This window comes from Lissotriton helveticus, chromosome 5_1 (genome assembly GCF_964261635.1).
Source record: "Lissotriton helveticus chromosome 5_1, aLisHel1.1, whole genome shotgun sequence".
Lineage (NCBI taxonomy): Eukaryota > Metazoa > Chordata > Amphibia > Caudata > Salamandridae > Lissotriton > Lissotriton helveticus.
The window spans coordinates 1,092,690,253-1,092,706,874 of NC_136065.1; the positions used below are offsets into that span (position 1 = coordinate 1,092,690,253).

At 46.4% G+C, this 16,622-nt stretch overlaps 1 protein-coding gene across 3 annotated transcripts in view; it reads left to right on the forward strand.

The window, feature by feature from the left end:
• The window catches only part of PDCD11 (programmed cell death 11), a 627,216-nt gene that overhangs the window by 354,790 nt on the left and 255,804 nt on the right, over positions 1–16,622 (forward strand). For all 3 annotated transcript variants that reach the window (XM_078643694.1, XM_078643695.1, XM_078643696.1), the window contains exon 21: positions 1,774–1,836. In XM_078643694.1, coding sequence (XP_078499820.1) covers positions 1,774–1,836 — 63 coding nt within the window. The remainder of the gene's footprint in view (positions 1–1,773; positions 1,837–16,622) is intronic.

The following is a 16,622-nucleotide window of genomic DNA, read 5'->3' on the forward strand; positions in this document are numbered from 1 at the left end:
TAACAGAGTTAATTTTCTCATTCTGATTACCATGGAGTAAATGTAGGCATTTGGAAAAACCATAGTATGAACTGAAACCATCTTTTGTATGAAGAGCTAGCTTAATTTCCGAAAATTCACTAAAGAACACTGGTGATAAAATGCTTACTTTATTGATAATTGACATTTCATCCACATTAATTAAAATTTTAGCTTTGAATCTCATTGACTAGCTTATAGTGATTGTGCCAACTACCAATATTGGGTCTGCTGCCTCTTTGTGAAAAGAGAATTACTAGAGTCAAGGGGAGTTCATTGTAATCCACGCCTGGAGATGTGATGATTCTGCAGATGTGAGGAAAATAGAATATTTCTCAAAAGGCAATTCTCATCTGGCATGTCATGCCTGTGGTCAGTGCCCCTGCACGCACGTTGTGCTATGGACAAACTGCAATACCTTTAGCTAAGAATCCTGCGTAGGGTTTTAGTATTCAGAAAATGTTGGCGCACATCAGGTAGCGGTGAGATTAGAAAGAGTACAAAAATAAGAACGATGCTACTTGGTCAGTGGCGACCCAAAACCCCTGAGAAAGAGTAGGTCACGACCCACCCTGCAAAATGTAAACACTGAGTCCAGAGCACACGTAAAGTTAATTGTTGTAATACATGTAATGTGTGAGTATCACAGTCTTTGTAATGAAATAGCAAGAGTAAGGAAATAAGATTGACAAACAAAAGTTGATTCTTTTGGTTTTATATACGATTGTGGTCCTCCTTCAAGAGGAGATCCAAAGAAAAAACCAGCTGACACGTGTTTCGTCAGATGGGTAGTTACCCGTGACTCTTCAGGGCTGAATCTATTTGAAAAATGCGGTATCGGTGGACCGTATCCGGTTACAGCACATCACTCGACTCTCGGCACTCCGTGTTGCAGTCCAGCATGCCAACACTTTTGTACAATTAATGGCAGCACCCGTACGTCATTGTGAACTCTCACTGCTTTGGTTTTACCCGTACGATACCGGCCCACAGTGGCTGTTCGCAACCCTTTGCCCCGATCAGGACAGGGTTGGAAATATCACATGTCCACCGATACCGCATTTTTCAAATAGATTCAGCCCTGAAGAGTCACGGGTAACTACCCGTCTGACGAAACATGTGCCGGCTGGTTTTTTCTTTGGATCTCCTCTTGAAGGATGACCACAATCGTATATAAAAACCAAAAGAATCAACTTTAATTTGTCGATCTTGTTTCCTTACTCTTGCTATTTCATTGCAAAGACTGTGATACTCACACATTACATGTGTTACAACAATTAACTTTACGTGTGCTCTGGACTCAGTGTTTACAAACTGCAATACCTTTAACCCATACGGCTGTTCCCACCCTGCCTTGAGTTCAGGACCAGCTGGGCATGGCATGCGAACATTATCATAAAAATAAATGTTTCCTACTGAAAGAGAATTCTTCAATACACTACATTAAAGAAAGGAAATAACCCCATACTTCTCTCTGCCAAAAGGAACAAAGAAGTATTGTGAGCTGCTACTGGCAGGGGATATTGTTCAGCATACCAGGATGTTTTGTAGTTTTCTTCCTTGCCTCCTTTTCCTATAGTTCTAGGTAATGTATTCACTGAATAAACGTTTTTGGTCAATGTTATCCAACAGTAGAAGTGGAGTTTAAAATATAATGATCATTGTGGGTTCTGACAGACTTAGTTTTCTCGTCTAACATAAAAGTCAAATTGTAACTTGGCTATTGAATAATGGCATTGTTTTCTCTATTGCTAGGTTTTTGCCAATCTCCCATCCGCTCTTCAGTTGCTCTGTTCCTGAACTTAGTATTCGACCCAGGTATGATGATTCTTTTTAAAAACCTTAATGTAATATGTGTGCACTTATGTTAACTGTAAGCCTACGAGGAAATGACGGGCAGCTGGTTATCTTCTTACTGGTTTAATTGGAAACTAATTAGGCGTAATGCATGTAAGAGTCCCAAAGAACACACAAGATGAGTTGTTAAATTGTCTAAAGAAGAAAACAATCACCTACTTTTCCCCTAAGCAAGTACACATCCTAATAAATATCAAGCACATTATCCCCTTCCTGATGGGACTACACTGACAGCCCACAGTACCTTTAGGACAGCTACTTCATCTATCAAGCCATCACAACTGGCACACCTGCCTGTCTGGCTACTAACCTCCAAGCTCACCATATTCTGGGTCGCTCTGCACACCCGCAGCCAGAACAGCACCACACTGGAGATGAAGCGCAGAGAAATAAAAATAAATATCCATTTATGAACTCCGAATTTCAAACACAAAATCCTAGTATCTATCTGCATTGCCCCAACCCTACTTCAGTTTAGTAAAGAGTTGATTACCCCATGATACCATGATTAAGTTGCACTCCTCTTTCGATCTTAAAAACCAGCTACTTCTCCAATCATATGTTTTCTGTGTCTTTGCCTTGGACTTACTAAAACTCCCCACAGCCTATCTGCTAGGTTTGTACTATATAATTGGCCCAAAAGATTTTTATGTATTCCAAGTTTAATTATCTCAGCTTTGTATAAAGTGAGTGTGTCTAAGGACAAGGAAACATTTACGCAAAGTAAAACTGGGGTTACAGAGTATGAACGTGGTGCGTTAAAGCCACTTATATTCCCTTGGAAATTCAATGGGAAAAAAAAGTTAAAGGAACATTATAGTTAGGTTCAAGTATTGTTTTAAACTAACAAAAGCACTGAAAACCACTAGTTATAGTTATCCAAAGTAACAATAAGTCACCCTCACCATGCACTACTAGATACCTCCCATATTACATCACTCATGGCATGTTCTATGACGTGACTGATAACACTGCAGAATCTGCAGTGACACCATTGACGACAACACTGTGCATGGCAGGGCGTAAGTCTTAATTAACTTGCGCCTAACTATAATGTCCCTTTGACCTTTGTTTTTTCATTGAATATATAGAATGAATTTATAATGTATTTTTAAATGTATTTTACATTTCCATGTTTAAAGCTAGTGCTGACCAGTTGTGTGCAACCCACACATTGTTTTCTTACGATTCCGTCTTCTTTTTGATTGTTTTTCTTTATATAATGACTTCAAAACATGGCGCTTGTCGTCGTGAACAAGGTTGTGGTCCTCAGCCATAACGCGTACACCGATATAATTTCCTTGATTTCGAAAAATGAAATTTCTCTTTTAAGTTTTATTGTGGAGTGCCGATGTTGTTCTTTATCGGGAACATTGTGTTGGGTATGGCTAGTATTTAGGGGTTGGACATTTCTAGTATTTACTGCCCCAGGGAGGCGGCAGTTGCCAGGGCCCCATGAGCCCCCGTCCTTCATTTACTTCATGCCCCCAGGATCTGGCTCGCCCTGGGCCTTGAGAAAAAAAAAAAGACGTGCAGAAGCCTGTATGTCTTTTTTCTTTATCTTTTAAATTTGCCATGGATCTGTGAGTCCACCTACAAGTTTGCGGCAAAATTCAATAAAAAAAATACTCTCCCCCCCGCAGTGTCCCTGTCGGTCCCCCTCACCATATCTGGGGTGTCAGGGTATTCCTACCCTGCCCCTTTTTCATGATTTTTTACTTTTTGTTTTATGGTACTCGGCTTCAAGCGGAGTTCCAAGATGGTTGCCAACACTTCCTGGTTGAATTGTTAGCAACCAATCAAATTTTAGTAGGATCGATGCCGGTGTCGACTGGAGCAGAAGAGCACACGACCAAACCAAATGGCGGGCAAAAACAATCTAACTGTGGGGTCGATGACCATGCGCATTACAAGCAAGTAGAGGAGTGAGTCAAAAGACTGATTAGAAGAAAAACAACTGTACGAGGCATATGAGCTGCAGATTGCACACTGTGCATAGATTGCCCACTGTGCATAGATTGCCACCTAGTGTTGGGCCCGGATGTTTGCAGTTTGTTGTCCTGAAAAGTTATTTGGAAGTCACGAGATAGATGTCTCCTCCTTAGGACCACATTGTGCATGGGCATCGGCTCCATTCCCAGACTGTTTTTTTTTCCGCCATCGGTCTCGGCTGTGTCAAGGATCTTAAAACTGGCCAATTGACTCTCAGTTCCAAAAAGAGACCACTTGAGGCGCCAGCACCTCCTCATCCTACAAAGAAGGGAGACATTGCAACCTCTCCATTAAGGGTGGCTTCTCCTCCACCACCCCATACTGTTCCTCCTCCTACACCACCTCACCATTCACCTACACCATCCCCTAATCCAGACGATGATGTAGACACAGACTCTGATGACACAGATGGAGGTGCACCCAGCAGGGACCAATAGTCCCCCTCAGTCACCTAACCCTTGGGATGATTACAACACCCCTGATGTGCCTTATGTCCCACAAGACGACATATACCCTTCTAGACCCTCCCCGCCAGAGGACACTATAGGTTTTAACCTAGCTGCCCAATATCATGGGGTGGACTTACACACAGATGCGGTGGAGGAAGATTTCCTACTAGACACTTTTGATAACCCACAAAGGTCCACTGCCATTTTGCCAATGCTTAAGGGTGTAATCAAACATGCAACAGAGATTTTTAAAGACCCCATCAGGGCTAAGGTCCTCAAACCTCGCATTGAGAAAAAATATAAGGCTGCCCCTACAGATCCAGTCTATACTAAAGGTCCAGCACCATTAGACTCTTTAGTAGTGTCTAATGCACGTAAACATGCTAATTCTCAGACATCAGGTGAGGCCTCACCACCAGACAAAGAATCCAAGCTACTTGACGCCTCAGGTAAAAGAACAGCGTCACAAGCAGCTAATATCTGGCACATCGCCAACACCCAAGCGTTGCTAGCCAGATATGACAGGGCTCATTATGATGAATTAGACCCCATAATGCAGCATCTACCTGACATACAAAAATAGGGCCAATGAACTTATACAGGAAGGTAAAAATATTACTAACACTTCCATTCGCTGTGCCCTAGATGCTGCAGATACCGCCTCAAGGGCAATTAATACCAGCACCCTTCTACGTAGACATGCTTGGCTACGTATCTCAGGTTTTAAACCTAAGGTACAAAATTCCATTTGATGAGACACACTTATTTGGCCCAAATGTTGACCTGTCTTTAGAAAAGATGAAGAAAGACACTTATACAGCAAATTCTATGGGAGCCTTGCAGCATCAAGCTCCCAACCTTTCTTTTCGTCGCTCATCATACAGAGGCAACACTAGAGGCTACTATTCCGAAAGTCCCTCCACCTCTTACAAAACCCCTAGTCAATCCACATTCACGAAGAGCTACCAAAGAGGGGATTACAGGGGTAACAACCACAAAGGCAGAGGCCAAACCAACAACTCCCGCTCTGCCTCTACCCCTACCCAATGACTTTCCTCCCCTTCCCCCCCAACATTCCACTCCTTTGGGGGGAAGACTGCAACAATTCCTTCCTGCCTGGATCAACATCACATCAGACAGGTGGGTGCGACAAATTATTCAATCAGGTTACTGTCTAGAACTAACATCTACCCCCCCCCAAACATACCACCCAAACAGCGTCCAATGGCACAAGAACATCTAGCACTGTTAAAGCAAGAAGTACAATCCCTGCTACAAAAAAGTGCAATAGAACTAGTTCCTCTGCACCAACAAAACAAAGGGGTTTACTCTCTATATTTTCTAATTACAAAGAAGGACAGCTCTCCAAGGCCTATTCTAGACCTCAGACCGCTAAACATATACAGTCAGACCATTTTCACATGGTCACACTTCAACAAGTCCTTCCGTTTCTGTCGCAAAACGACTTCCTTGCTACTCTAGATCTCAAGGACGCATACTTCCACATTCCCATTCACAAAGCTCACAGGAAATATCTCAGATTTGTAATAGACGGGCAGCACTATCAATTCAAAGTACTCCCATTCGGAGTCACAACAGCACCAAGAGTATTCACCAAGTGCTTAGCAGTAGTGGCAGCGCACTTACGAAGACAACACATCCATGTCTTCCCGTACCTCGACGACTGGCTCATAAAAGCCAGCTCATACAACCAATGCGTGGAACACACTTATGCCACAATACAACTGCTTCACTGCTTGGGATTCACAATAAACCACGCCAAGTCCCATCTACAACCATCCAAAGTACAACAGTACCTCGGTGCCACAGACACCTAAAAATCGCTACCTTATCCCACTCCAACAAGGATAGCCAGCATGCAAACTCTTCTAACAAGGTTTCAGCTACAACACTCCCTTCCAGCAAGAGTGTTCATGCAACTCATAGGGATGATGGCCTCTTGCATTTTCATAGTGCCCCATGCAAGAGTTCAAATGCGTTCTCTACAAGAATGCTTCTCACGTCAGTGGAACCAGGCTCAAGGTCAATTGACAGACGTAGTGTTGGTAGACGGTCGGACTCATCGCTCTCTGCAGTGGTGGAACACCAAAAACCTTTCCAAGGGACGACCGTTCCTAGAGCCAGTTCCTCAGATAGTCTTGACAGCGGAAGCATCGCTTTTCCACCTCTACCACTCATGCCACTAGTAGTACGCAAACTACAGCAGCATTCACTGACCCTCATCCTAGTTGCTCCAACGTGGGCCAGACAGCCGTGGTACACCACACTGCTACAACTGTCAGTAGTACCGCACCAAAAATTACACCTGTCTCCACACCTCTTAACACAGAACCGTGGAGAGATCAGACACCCAGACCCAGCTCAGCTCAACCTTGCGATCTGGCTCCTGAAATCCTAGAATTTGAATATTGAACCTCCCTCCAGACAGCATGAATGTCATAAAAGAAGCTAGACGTCCAACCACTAGGGCATGTTATGCAGCCAAGTGGAAAGGATTTGTAATATATTGTCACAACAACAATTTTAATCCTCTAGATGTGTCTATTCAACACATCATACGATACTTACTGCATCTCCAAAGATGCAACTTAGCCTATACCTCTATTAGACTACATCTTGCTGCAATAGCAGCATATCTGCAAAACAGACAACACCTATCTCTATTCAGAGTGCCTGCCATTAAAGCATTTATGGAAGGCCTTAAAAGAATAATTCTTCCCAGAGTACCACCTTCACCTGTAAAGGAATTTAAACGTTGTTCTCACACGGTTAATGGGACCTCCCTTTGAACCCTTACACAAATGCTAACTACAATTTTTAACGTGGAAAGTTGCGTTCCTAGTAGCTATTACCTCACTGCGGAGAGTTAGTGAACTACAATCACCAACCATTCAAGAACCCTTCTTGCAAATGCATCACAATAAGGTAGTTCTGCGTACTAATCCAAAATTCTTACCCAAAGTCATTTCTCCCTTCCATCTCAATCAATCTGTGGAACTGCCCATTTTCTTCTCGCAACCACAGACAGTACCAGAAAGAGCTCTTCACACATTAGATGTCAAAAGAGCATTGCTATATTACATAGAGAGGACACAACCCTTTTGTAAGACAAAACAACTCTTTGTGTCTTTCTCACCACCACACAAAGGTAATCCCATTTCAAAATCTGGGATAGTTCGATGGATTGTCAAATGCATACAGATTTGTTACCACAAAGCTAAACGTGTGTTATCTGTTCCTCCTAAAGCCCACTCTACAAGAAAAATAGGGTCTTCAATGGCATTTTTAAGAAACATTCCCCTAGATGACATCTGCAGAGCAGCTACATGGTTTACTATTGTGTAGATGTGCAAACCAAGCAACAAGCTAATGTGGGCCAGGCTGTTCTCAAAAACCCTTAAATGGCTCCCCATTAAAGGTAGGTCCACTTACAAAACAGCCTGCATTACACATAAAATTCTCCATCAAAACACACCGACCTACCTCGCTAACAAACTCACTAAAGCCGGTTGCTCCCGTTCCCTGAGTAGTACTAACACCCTCCTTCTTACCCCCCCCCCCCTTCTAAAAAAGAAAAACACCCAGTCATGTTCCTTTTCCGGCAACGCTCCTTGCATTTGGAATGCCCTTCCAATTGACCTTCGCTGCAACCCTTCCTACACTAGCTTCAAAAAAGAACTCAAACTACATCTCCTCAATAAATACTGGGGACCGTAATCCCTATCTGTTCTCTTCCACTGGCCACTCCTGTCCTACCCTATTTGCATCCGCCCTCTCTCTATCATCCTTACTCGCTCTTCCTTCTCGTCACTTCCCCTCAAAACTCCCCCCCCCCTACTTCTCCCCCTCCCTCTCTCTTCCTTACCAACCTAACTGATCACTAACCTCCCTATCCTGACTCTGCAATTTCCAACTCTTTTTTTCAATTTGTGCCTTATCATATTTTTGATTATCACTTCTTCCACATTCTTATATGCTTACTTCCCATATTTATCGTTTTGTAATCTGTTAGGCTGAGACTTATATGTTATATATATATACATTGATGCTTTGCATATTCCCTGTCTTATTGACCCTCTTGTCTCAAAAATGTAAAGCGCTCTGATACCCCTGGGTCCAGCCAGCGCTATATAAAACCTCTAAAATAAATAAATAAAAGTTATTCCAAACTACTGCAACAGATAGGGGTGGTCGCCGCTAAGAGTGGGTACTGCTATACAATCTATGCACAGTGTGCAATCTGCAGCTCATATGCCTTGAACGTAAAATGCTACTTACCAGTATGCATCTGTTCTTGGCATGTAGAGCTGCAGAGTTGCACAAGCTCACCTGCCTCCCCGGCTACCCTTGTCTGTTCCAGTATTATCTTAATTAGATACAAATTACATGGACATCCTTCCTTTTCTTGCAAAGCTCCATCATTCCCCTATGCGCAATGTGGTCCTAAGGAGGAGTCGCCTATCTCGTGACTTGCAAAGAACTTTTCAGGACAACAAACTGCAAACATTTGGGCCCAACACTAGGTGGCGATCTATGCACAGTGTGCAACTCTGCAAGCTCTACATGCCAAAAACAGATGCATACTGGTAAGTAGCATTTTCCTTAATTTCAAGCCCAACACAAGATGGCGGACTTATGCTAAGCATGTGTATCTACAGCTACACATGCCATCAAACATATGTGCATATATATTTTTGATACTAATAGTTTCTTATCAAGTTGATATGGCAATTTTTTAGTATTACACACATGCATTTATTTACACAATGTCTTCGACTTGTCAGATAAATGAATTCAGGTTTATGTATTTTACATATTGTAGAAAAGTGTAACCCCACCACTTTTTGCCAGACACATGTTCTTGGTGTGCACTGCCACCCTCTCACTCGAGGGTGGCACCCCAAGGAAGGGACCCATTGGTTCCTGCCTTTTGCCTACCTGTAACACCCCTAAATCTAGTATTTAGGGGGCACCCTGAACCTTGCTTACTCAGATCCAGCCTAACAACAAGAAGAAAAAAAGGACCATTCAGCCAGCTTACAAGAGGAAGGCGCCCACTGACTTGGCCCCAGCCCTACCGGCCTGTCTCCCCTTGAACCTGCTCCTGCGAAATCCCAGTGTGTCCTGCAGCCAGCAACCTCAAAAAACCCAGAAGGACCTGCCTGCCTTCACTTCCAAAGACTGCTTCTCCCGTGAACACCGGATTTGTTCAACTGCAACCTCTGGCAGGAGCCAGAGACCGCGAATCCAGCCCACTCTGCACCCGCTGAACCCGGCACAAGCTTGAGTGGAAAAACACCACCTCCCTCTTCCTCCAGCCGGCGCCTGCAGCCTAAATCCATTTTTTTCCATTTAATTTCTTTATTTGATCAAGTTAAAATTGATCATTAATGTAAAAAAAAAAGACTTCATCATAAAATTGTACAGATTTTTGTTTGTAAAAATTACATATACTTCAACATGGTTCTAGAATACAAACATAGATGCATTGAAAATTTTAAAACAACAGAAACCATTTCATTTACACGCGACCCTCCGTCCTCATACAGGCCCATAAGAATGACGCTCTGAGCAGCAAACCAAAGGGTCGGGTAATGATTTTAAAAAGTAGAGTGCCACCCAACACTGCTTAAAATTCCCTTTCTTTAAAATTGGTTTTAAGTAGTCATTTCTTTCATTCTTATATAGCCTGCAGAATAAAACTAAATATAATTCAGTTTGGGATGACAGGTTATCACAAGGGCATGCACTAATCTCGGAGTGATTATATGTTTTTTTCCGGATACCCTAGCATAAGAGGCATCAAGTTAGTGCAGAACCTGAGTAATATAAATCTGTGTTGGCTCCTGTTTACATTTGCTAAATAAGAGAACCCCCCTTCTATTAATGGTGAATTGAGGCTGTATATACGGACGGTGTATTTCTCTTTTTGTTGTTCTCTACGCTTGTACTCGGGCATTAGCAGGAACATGTTGGCAACCTTCTGCTTGGAGACCTTCTTACAGGTCAATGGGTCTGTAGATAATTCATGGAGGCCAATCTCCCTTAACACTGTCTCTGCATAACTAAGCCACCTAGACCTTTTCCACTTATCCATGGTTAAACCACTCCCTTATTATTGATTAAGTGGCACTGTATCTCGTCTCCATATTGAGTGCCAAAGGAGAAGTGGGGCTAGTTGTATGTAATCTGAAATATAGGGCAAACCTAGTTCCGTGTGGAGAATACTATTTGCAATCGATAAGGGAGGCCCACTATGGACGTAAAAAATGTATTTTCAATCGTTTGTAGTGGTGTTGGTGCCACCAAGCCCCAAACACAGGCTCGTTGCTGACTTTACTCTTACCTGGTAGATATTTTTTATCGGTAATAGGGGTTTAGCACCCAGTTTTCTAGCAAAGGATTTTTCAGCATAAATACCCCTCTCCATCACCATGTCAGATCTTTATCGAAAAGAATCCCCAAATATGGGAAAGAATCCACTACCTCTATTTTTTCCGCTTCTGCATGGAATTGCGGGATTTTATCTCTTTTTGTTGTCCCAGCTACTATTATAAAAGACTTTGTCTGATTCACTTTAAAATAAAGTGAGTCCATAAATGTGACATACGCGGTTATCAGCCTTTGTAACCCGAGGCCTGTTCTGGCAATTAGCACCGCGTCGTCCGCATAAGCCAGTAATGGTAGCATATGATTTTCAAAAACAGGGCCATCTCACGTGGCCATGGTAAGTGCTTCCTCAACTCCATTCGTGTATATGGAGAAGAGAAATGGGGCCAATATGCATCCCTGCCTTACTCCTTTGGAGATTTTAAAAGAACGAGTACAGTCTCCATTTTTGGTGTAGCGCACTGATGTAGTCGCATTTACATACGACTGCCTGATTAAATTTAATATAGCTGAGTCTACCCCCATCATCTCCATTATGTTCCATAGCTTATCATGGACCACGCAATGAAACGCAGTGCTCCGGTCCATGAATGCCATGAAGATTTTCCCTTCCCTGGTATACTTTTCTATGGTCAATGCTAAATTCAAGCATTGATCCACAGTGCCCCTTCCCTGCTGGTATCCATATTGGGCCTGAATCAAGATGTTATTCTCCTTTGCCCATCCCTCTCGTCTAGATAGGAGAATGCAGCCCATAAGTAAAGTAGTAAAGTAAAGGCTATACAGGGCTATACTGTTAAGGACGTTCGTCTGGAGTGATATTCATAAGTCTGGGTTTTCGCAAAAAAAATCAATTGGGACACCGTCCGGTCCCAGAATCTTTCCCAGACTACATGAATAAAGCCCTGCTTTAACTTCTAAAAAAAGAACAATAAAGACACTCTGCGTATTTCCTATGCTGCCACCTGTTGGGATGAAGTATCAGAATTAAAGGAAAAGATATTCTCAAAATGGGAGACCCAAGCCTCCTCTTCGACATTTGTATCTGTAGTTGGGTCACTAGTGGTTTTTAAAAAAGGTACATTTACGAGCTTCCAGAATTCGCGCCTATTGCCTGAGTTAGCTGCCGTATCTAGGTCGGCCCATAAATCCTCCCAAATTTCCTTTTCTCTACTTTTGCGTGCTAGTTTATATGAGGCCCGCAACGTTCTTATCTGATCCTGGCTTCCAAGTCTGGCCTTTAGGGCGTATAAGAGAGCCTTTCGTGCTTTTGTACACGGTGAATCAAACGATCCTCTACCTTTTTCTTTATTTTGCGCTGTTGTTCTGGTAAGAGCCGATTTTATATTACCTAGGATATAGCAGAAAGCTCTGACAACTTCCCCTGCATCAGCTTCTGGATCTAAACACAATTGTAAGTTATTTTGTGTATTTGATATGATTTCTGGAATCATCTTGATTTTGTCTGTGTGCCCATTTAAACTGAACCCCGTTTTTCCTTGCCACAATTAGTGTTTCAACAGTGGTGCGCCTTTGTTTCTCCCATATTGATATTTTCAACTCTATAGCGTGATCGCTAAAAGTCGTGAAGGAGTTCCCTATCTTGGTAACCCTTGCACTAAAGGGGGGGAATGGGGGGGGGGGTTTAAAAGTATTTAATCAATCGTAGTCTCAGACCCGTTTCGATAGAAGGTGCTCGGCAGAGTATCTGTTGCGGGGTCTGGGTCGCAAATTATTTCCATGTTTAGGGTGGCCATTAGCTTGTTTAAGTCATTGCCATACTCACTGTGTGTGAAATGGTGTATCGAATTTCCCGCCAATCAATCAATCAATCAATCATGACATTTGTATAGCGCGCTACTCACCCGGAAGGGTCTCAAGGCGCTGGGGGAGGGGGTACGTTACTGCACTAACAGCCAGGTCTTGAGTTGCTTCCTGAAGAAGAGATGGTCCTTGGTCAGCCGTAGGTGGATGGGGAGGGAGTTCCAAGTCTTGGCTGCCAGGTAGGAGAAGAATCTTCCTCCGGCGGTGGCTCTGCGGATGCGATCGTAGCTGGCGGGTGGGCGTGTAGAAGGTCAGGCGGTCTTTGAGGTACTTGGGGCCCAGGTCGTGGAGAACCTTGTGTGCGTGGGTGAGGAGCCTGAATGTGATCCTCTTGCTGACGGGGAGCCAGTGCAGGTCTCTCAGGTGGCCGGAGATGTGGCTGTGTCGGGGGATGTCCAGGACGAGTCGTGCGGAGGCGTTCTGGATGTGTTGGAGTCTTTCCTGCAGTTTGGTTGTGGTTCCGGCGTTCAGGTGTGACGGTCTTCCTGGTCTCGGTGGGGATCCATCGGAAGATCTTACGGAGCATATGCAGGGTGTTGAAGCACGATGAGGAGACGGTGTTGACTTGTCTGGTCATCGAGAGAGAGGAGTCCAGGATGAAGCCCAGGTTGCGTGCGTGGTCCGTTGGCTTTGGGGTGGTGCCCAGGGCAGGGGGCCACCAGGAGTCATCCCAGGCGGAGGGCGATGATCCCAGGATGAGGACTTCCGTCTTGTCTGAGTTCAGTTTCAGGCGGCTGTTCTTCATCCTCTCGGCGACGTCTTTCATCCCTTCGTGTAGGCTGGTTCTGGCGTTGGCAGGGTCATTGGTGAGGGAGAGGATCAGCTGGGTGTCATCGGCGTAGGAGATGATGTTGAGGTTGTGTTGGCGTGCGATGGCTGCGAGGGGGCTCATGTAGACATTGAAGAGGGTTGGGCTGAGTGATGATCCTTGTGGTACGCCGCAAATGACATCGGTGGCCTCGGATCTGAACGGGGGGAGGCGGACTCTCTGGGTTCTTCCGGTGAGGCACTGTACTAGGGTGGCAGACCGTGTCGAACGCTGCGGAGAGGTTCTGGAGGATGAGGGCTACTGTTTCCCCGTTGTCGAGCAGGGATCTGATGTCATCGGTGACTGCGATAAGGGCGTTCTCGGTGCTGTGGTTGGCTCGGAAACCGGACTGTGAGGGGTCGAGGGATCCATTCGTCTCGAGGAAGGCGGCGAGCTGTCTGTTGACGGTCTTCTCGATGACTTTGGCAGGAAAAGGGAGGAGCGAGATGGGGCGGAAGTTCTTGAGGTCGGTGGGGTCCGCTGTTGGTTTCTTCAGGAGGGCGCTGAGCTCGGAGTGCTTCCGGCTCTCCGGGAAGGTGGCGGTGTGGAAGGAGGTGTTGATGATGTCCCGCAGTTGGGGTGCGATGATGGAGTCGACCTTGTTGAAGACGTGGTGGGGGCAGGAGTCGGTTGGTAATCCGAAGTGGATGGTGTTCATCGTGCGGTTGGTGTCTTCGGTGCTGACCGGGGTCCAGTTGCAGAGGGTGTTGGTAGGGGGCGTTGGTTCGGCGATTGGGTGCGTGGTTGGTGCGCCGAAGCTGTTGTGTATGTCGGCGATCTTGTGGTGGAAGAACGAGGCGAGTGAATCGCAGAGGTCTTGCGAGGGTGTGATGTCGTTGTTTCCGGCGCTGGGGTTGGAGAGCTCCTTGACGATGCTGAAGAGTTCCTTGCTGTCGTGGGCGTTGTTGTCCAGTCGTTCTTTGAATGCTGTCTTCTTGGTGGTGCGGATCAGCTGGTGGTGCTTGCGGGTAGCGTGCTTGAGGGCGGTCATGTTGTCTGAGGTCTGGTCGTGGCGCCAGGCTTTCTCGAGGGTGCGGCAGTTCTTCTTGGAGTCTTTGAGTTAGTTTGTGAACCAGGGGGCTTTCTTGCTTCCGGGCCTGCTGGGAGGGTTCTTTAGTGGTTCGAGGTCGTCGGCGCAGGCGGTCAGCCACTGTGTGAGGTGGAGAAGTGTGGCTCACTGGTTAGAGGAGGCAGACCTGGAAGCAGAGGTCAGCCCGGGACCAGGGTTCAATTCCCGGCTCGGTGGGGTCTTGAGTCCTAAAATGTCCATGGACTCGACAATTCTCGCTCCGGTGCCTACTCGATTCACAGGTTCACACTCTGCGACTCTGGGCAATAGCTTGCTTAATCTCCACAACGGCCCCTCGCGGCGGGATGCCTGGCTTTCACCTTGCGGATACCCTGCCGGGGTTATCTCACAGGGGAATACCAGGACGGGTTCCCTAAGCAAGCGCTTAGAAACCGCTTGGTGATTTGCGCTATATAAATTCCTGTACATTTGCTGGCTGCTTCGTTGGGGTCCGTAGTGCTGGCGGGTGGGTACTGGCAGAGGGAGGTGGTGAGCTGCTCGGCGGTGATCTTGCTCCAGCTCCGGCGAGGAACCTGTTGTGGGTGGTGGTGTTTCTTCTGAAGCTGAAGTGGACGCAGCTGTGGTCTGTCCAGTGTAGTCCGGTGGAGTGGCTGAAGGAGATGTGCTTGCTGGAGGAGAAGACAGGGTCAAGCGTGTGGCCGGCGTAGTGGGTGGGGGTGTTCACCAGTTGCTTGAGTCAGAGGTTGGCGAGGTTGTCCAGCAGTGTGGTGGTGTTGCTGTCATTGTTGTTCTCCATGTGGAAGTTGAGGTCCCCTAGGAGGATGTAGTCAGAGGAGGCGAGGGCGTGCGGGCTGATGAAGTCTGCGATGTCTTCGCTGAATTGTGTGCGTGGTCCCGGGGGGTCTGTAGATGAGGGTGCCTCTGAGGGTCGTCTTGGGGTCGGTGTGTATCTGGAAGTGGAGGTGTTCGGCGGCGGTGAGGGTGTCGTTGGAGTTGGTCGAGATGTGGATGGTGTTCTTGTGTACGATGGCGATGCCTCCTCCAGTCTGGTTAACGCGATCCCTCCAGGTGATCTTGTATCCGTCCGGGATGGCTATGGCGATGTCTGGTGCTGAGGAGGCGTTCATTCAGGTTTCCGCGAGGAAGGCGACGTCTGGTGATGTTGTGTCGAGCAGGTTCCAGAGTTCGGCGTGTCTGTAGACTGAACGGGTGTTGAGCAGGATGCACTTGAGGTGGCTGTTGCTGCTGCTCGGCTTGGCGGGTGCGGTGCAGGTCCGGAGGCAGGTGAACTTGCAGGCTTGGCAGGTGAAGGGTCCGTGGGTGCGTTTCGGGTTGGCTCGGTAGCAGGCGGGGTTCCGGCCGGCGTTGAGTGCGTGGAGGGTGGCGGCGTCGTAAGTCCGTCGTGTGGGCTGGTATCTTCGGGGGCCTGGGGTTCTGGCGCTGGGCGCGGTCCTGGCGCAGACGGGCTTGCCTTTGGCGCGCCTTTGGCGCACATTCGGCGCGTACGCGAGGGCTTCATAAGTAAGGAGCCGGGAGGGAGGAGCAGCTGGGTGGCGGGTGCTGGGCGGCGAATGAGCTGGAGGGGGGCGGGCCGCAGGGAGGCAGCAGTGGGAAAAGACCGGCGGGGGGCGACTCAGCGGCGGCTGGGTCGTCCGAAGCGGCGGCAGGAAGCAGGCAGGCTATCTGGCAGGCAGCGGAGCGTGGGGGCGACCTATCCTGGTAAGAGGCTGGCAAGGCTGGTAAGAGGCTCAATTCCACCGACCGGCAGTTTATGTTTGCACGGGTGTAAATTAAAATCACCTAGCCATATAAAGTTTATGTTCATTCTTTGTGTTACGCACTGTCGGCAATTGTTTTATGGACCTCCCCCACGATTGAATGAATATTTGGACCAAATCTGTTATTATAATAGTTTATTAATATCCATGTCCCTTCCTGTTGTACCTCCAGCGTCATGATATGAAAGTTTAAATTTAGTTGGGCATTCATCTTTACTTTTACAGGCAAGTCATTCCGGATTAATGTCAAGATGCCCCCCTTCACCCTCCCCGAGGTAGATGGATTAGCTTGGGTCTGAAAAGATCGATAGCCATTAATAAAAACTGGTTCCGTGGCCCATGTCTCCTGAAAACATACTATTTCATGGCCCTCCCATATCTTCATTCAATTTGAGGGAGATGCTAGCCACATTCCACGATGCTATTTTAAGTACTGTTTTTGTGGCTCCTGATGT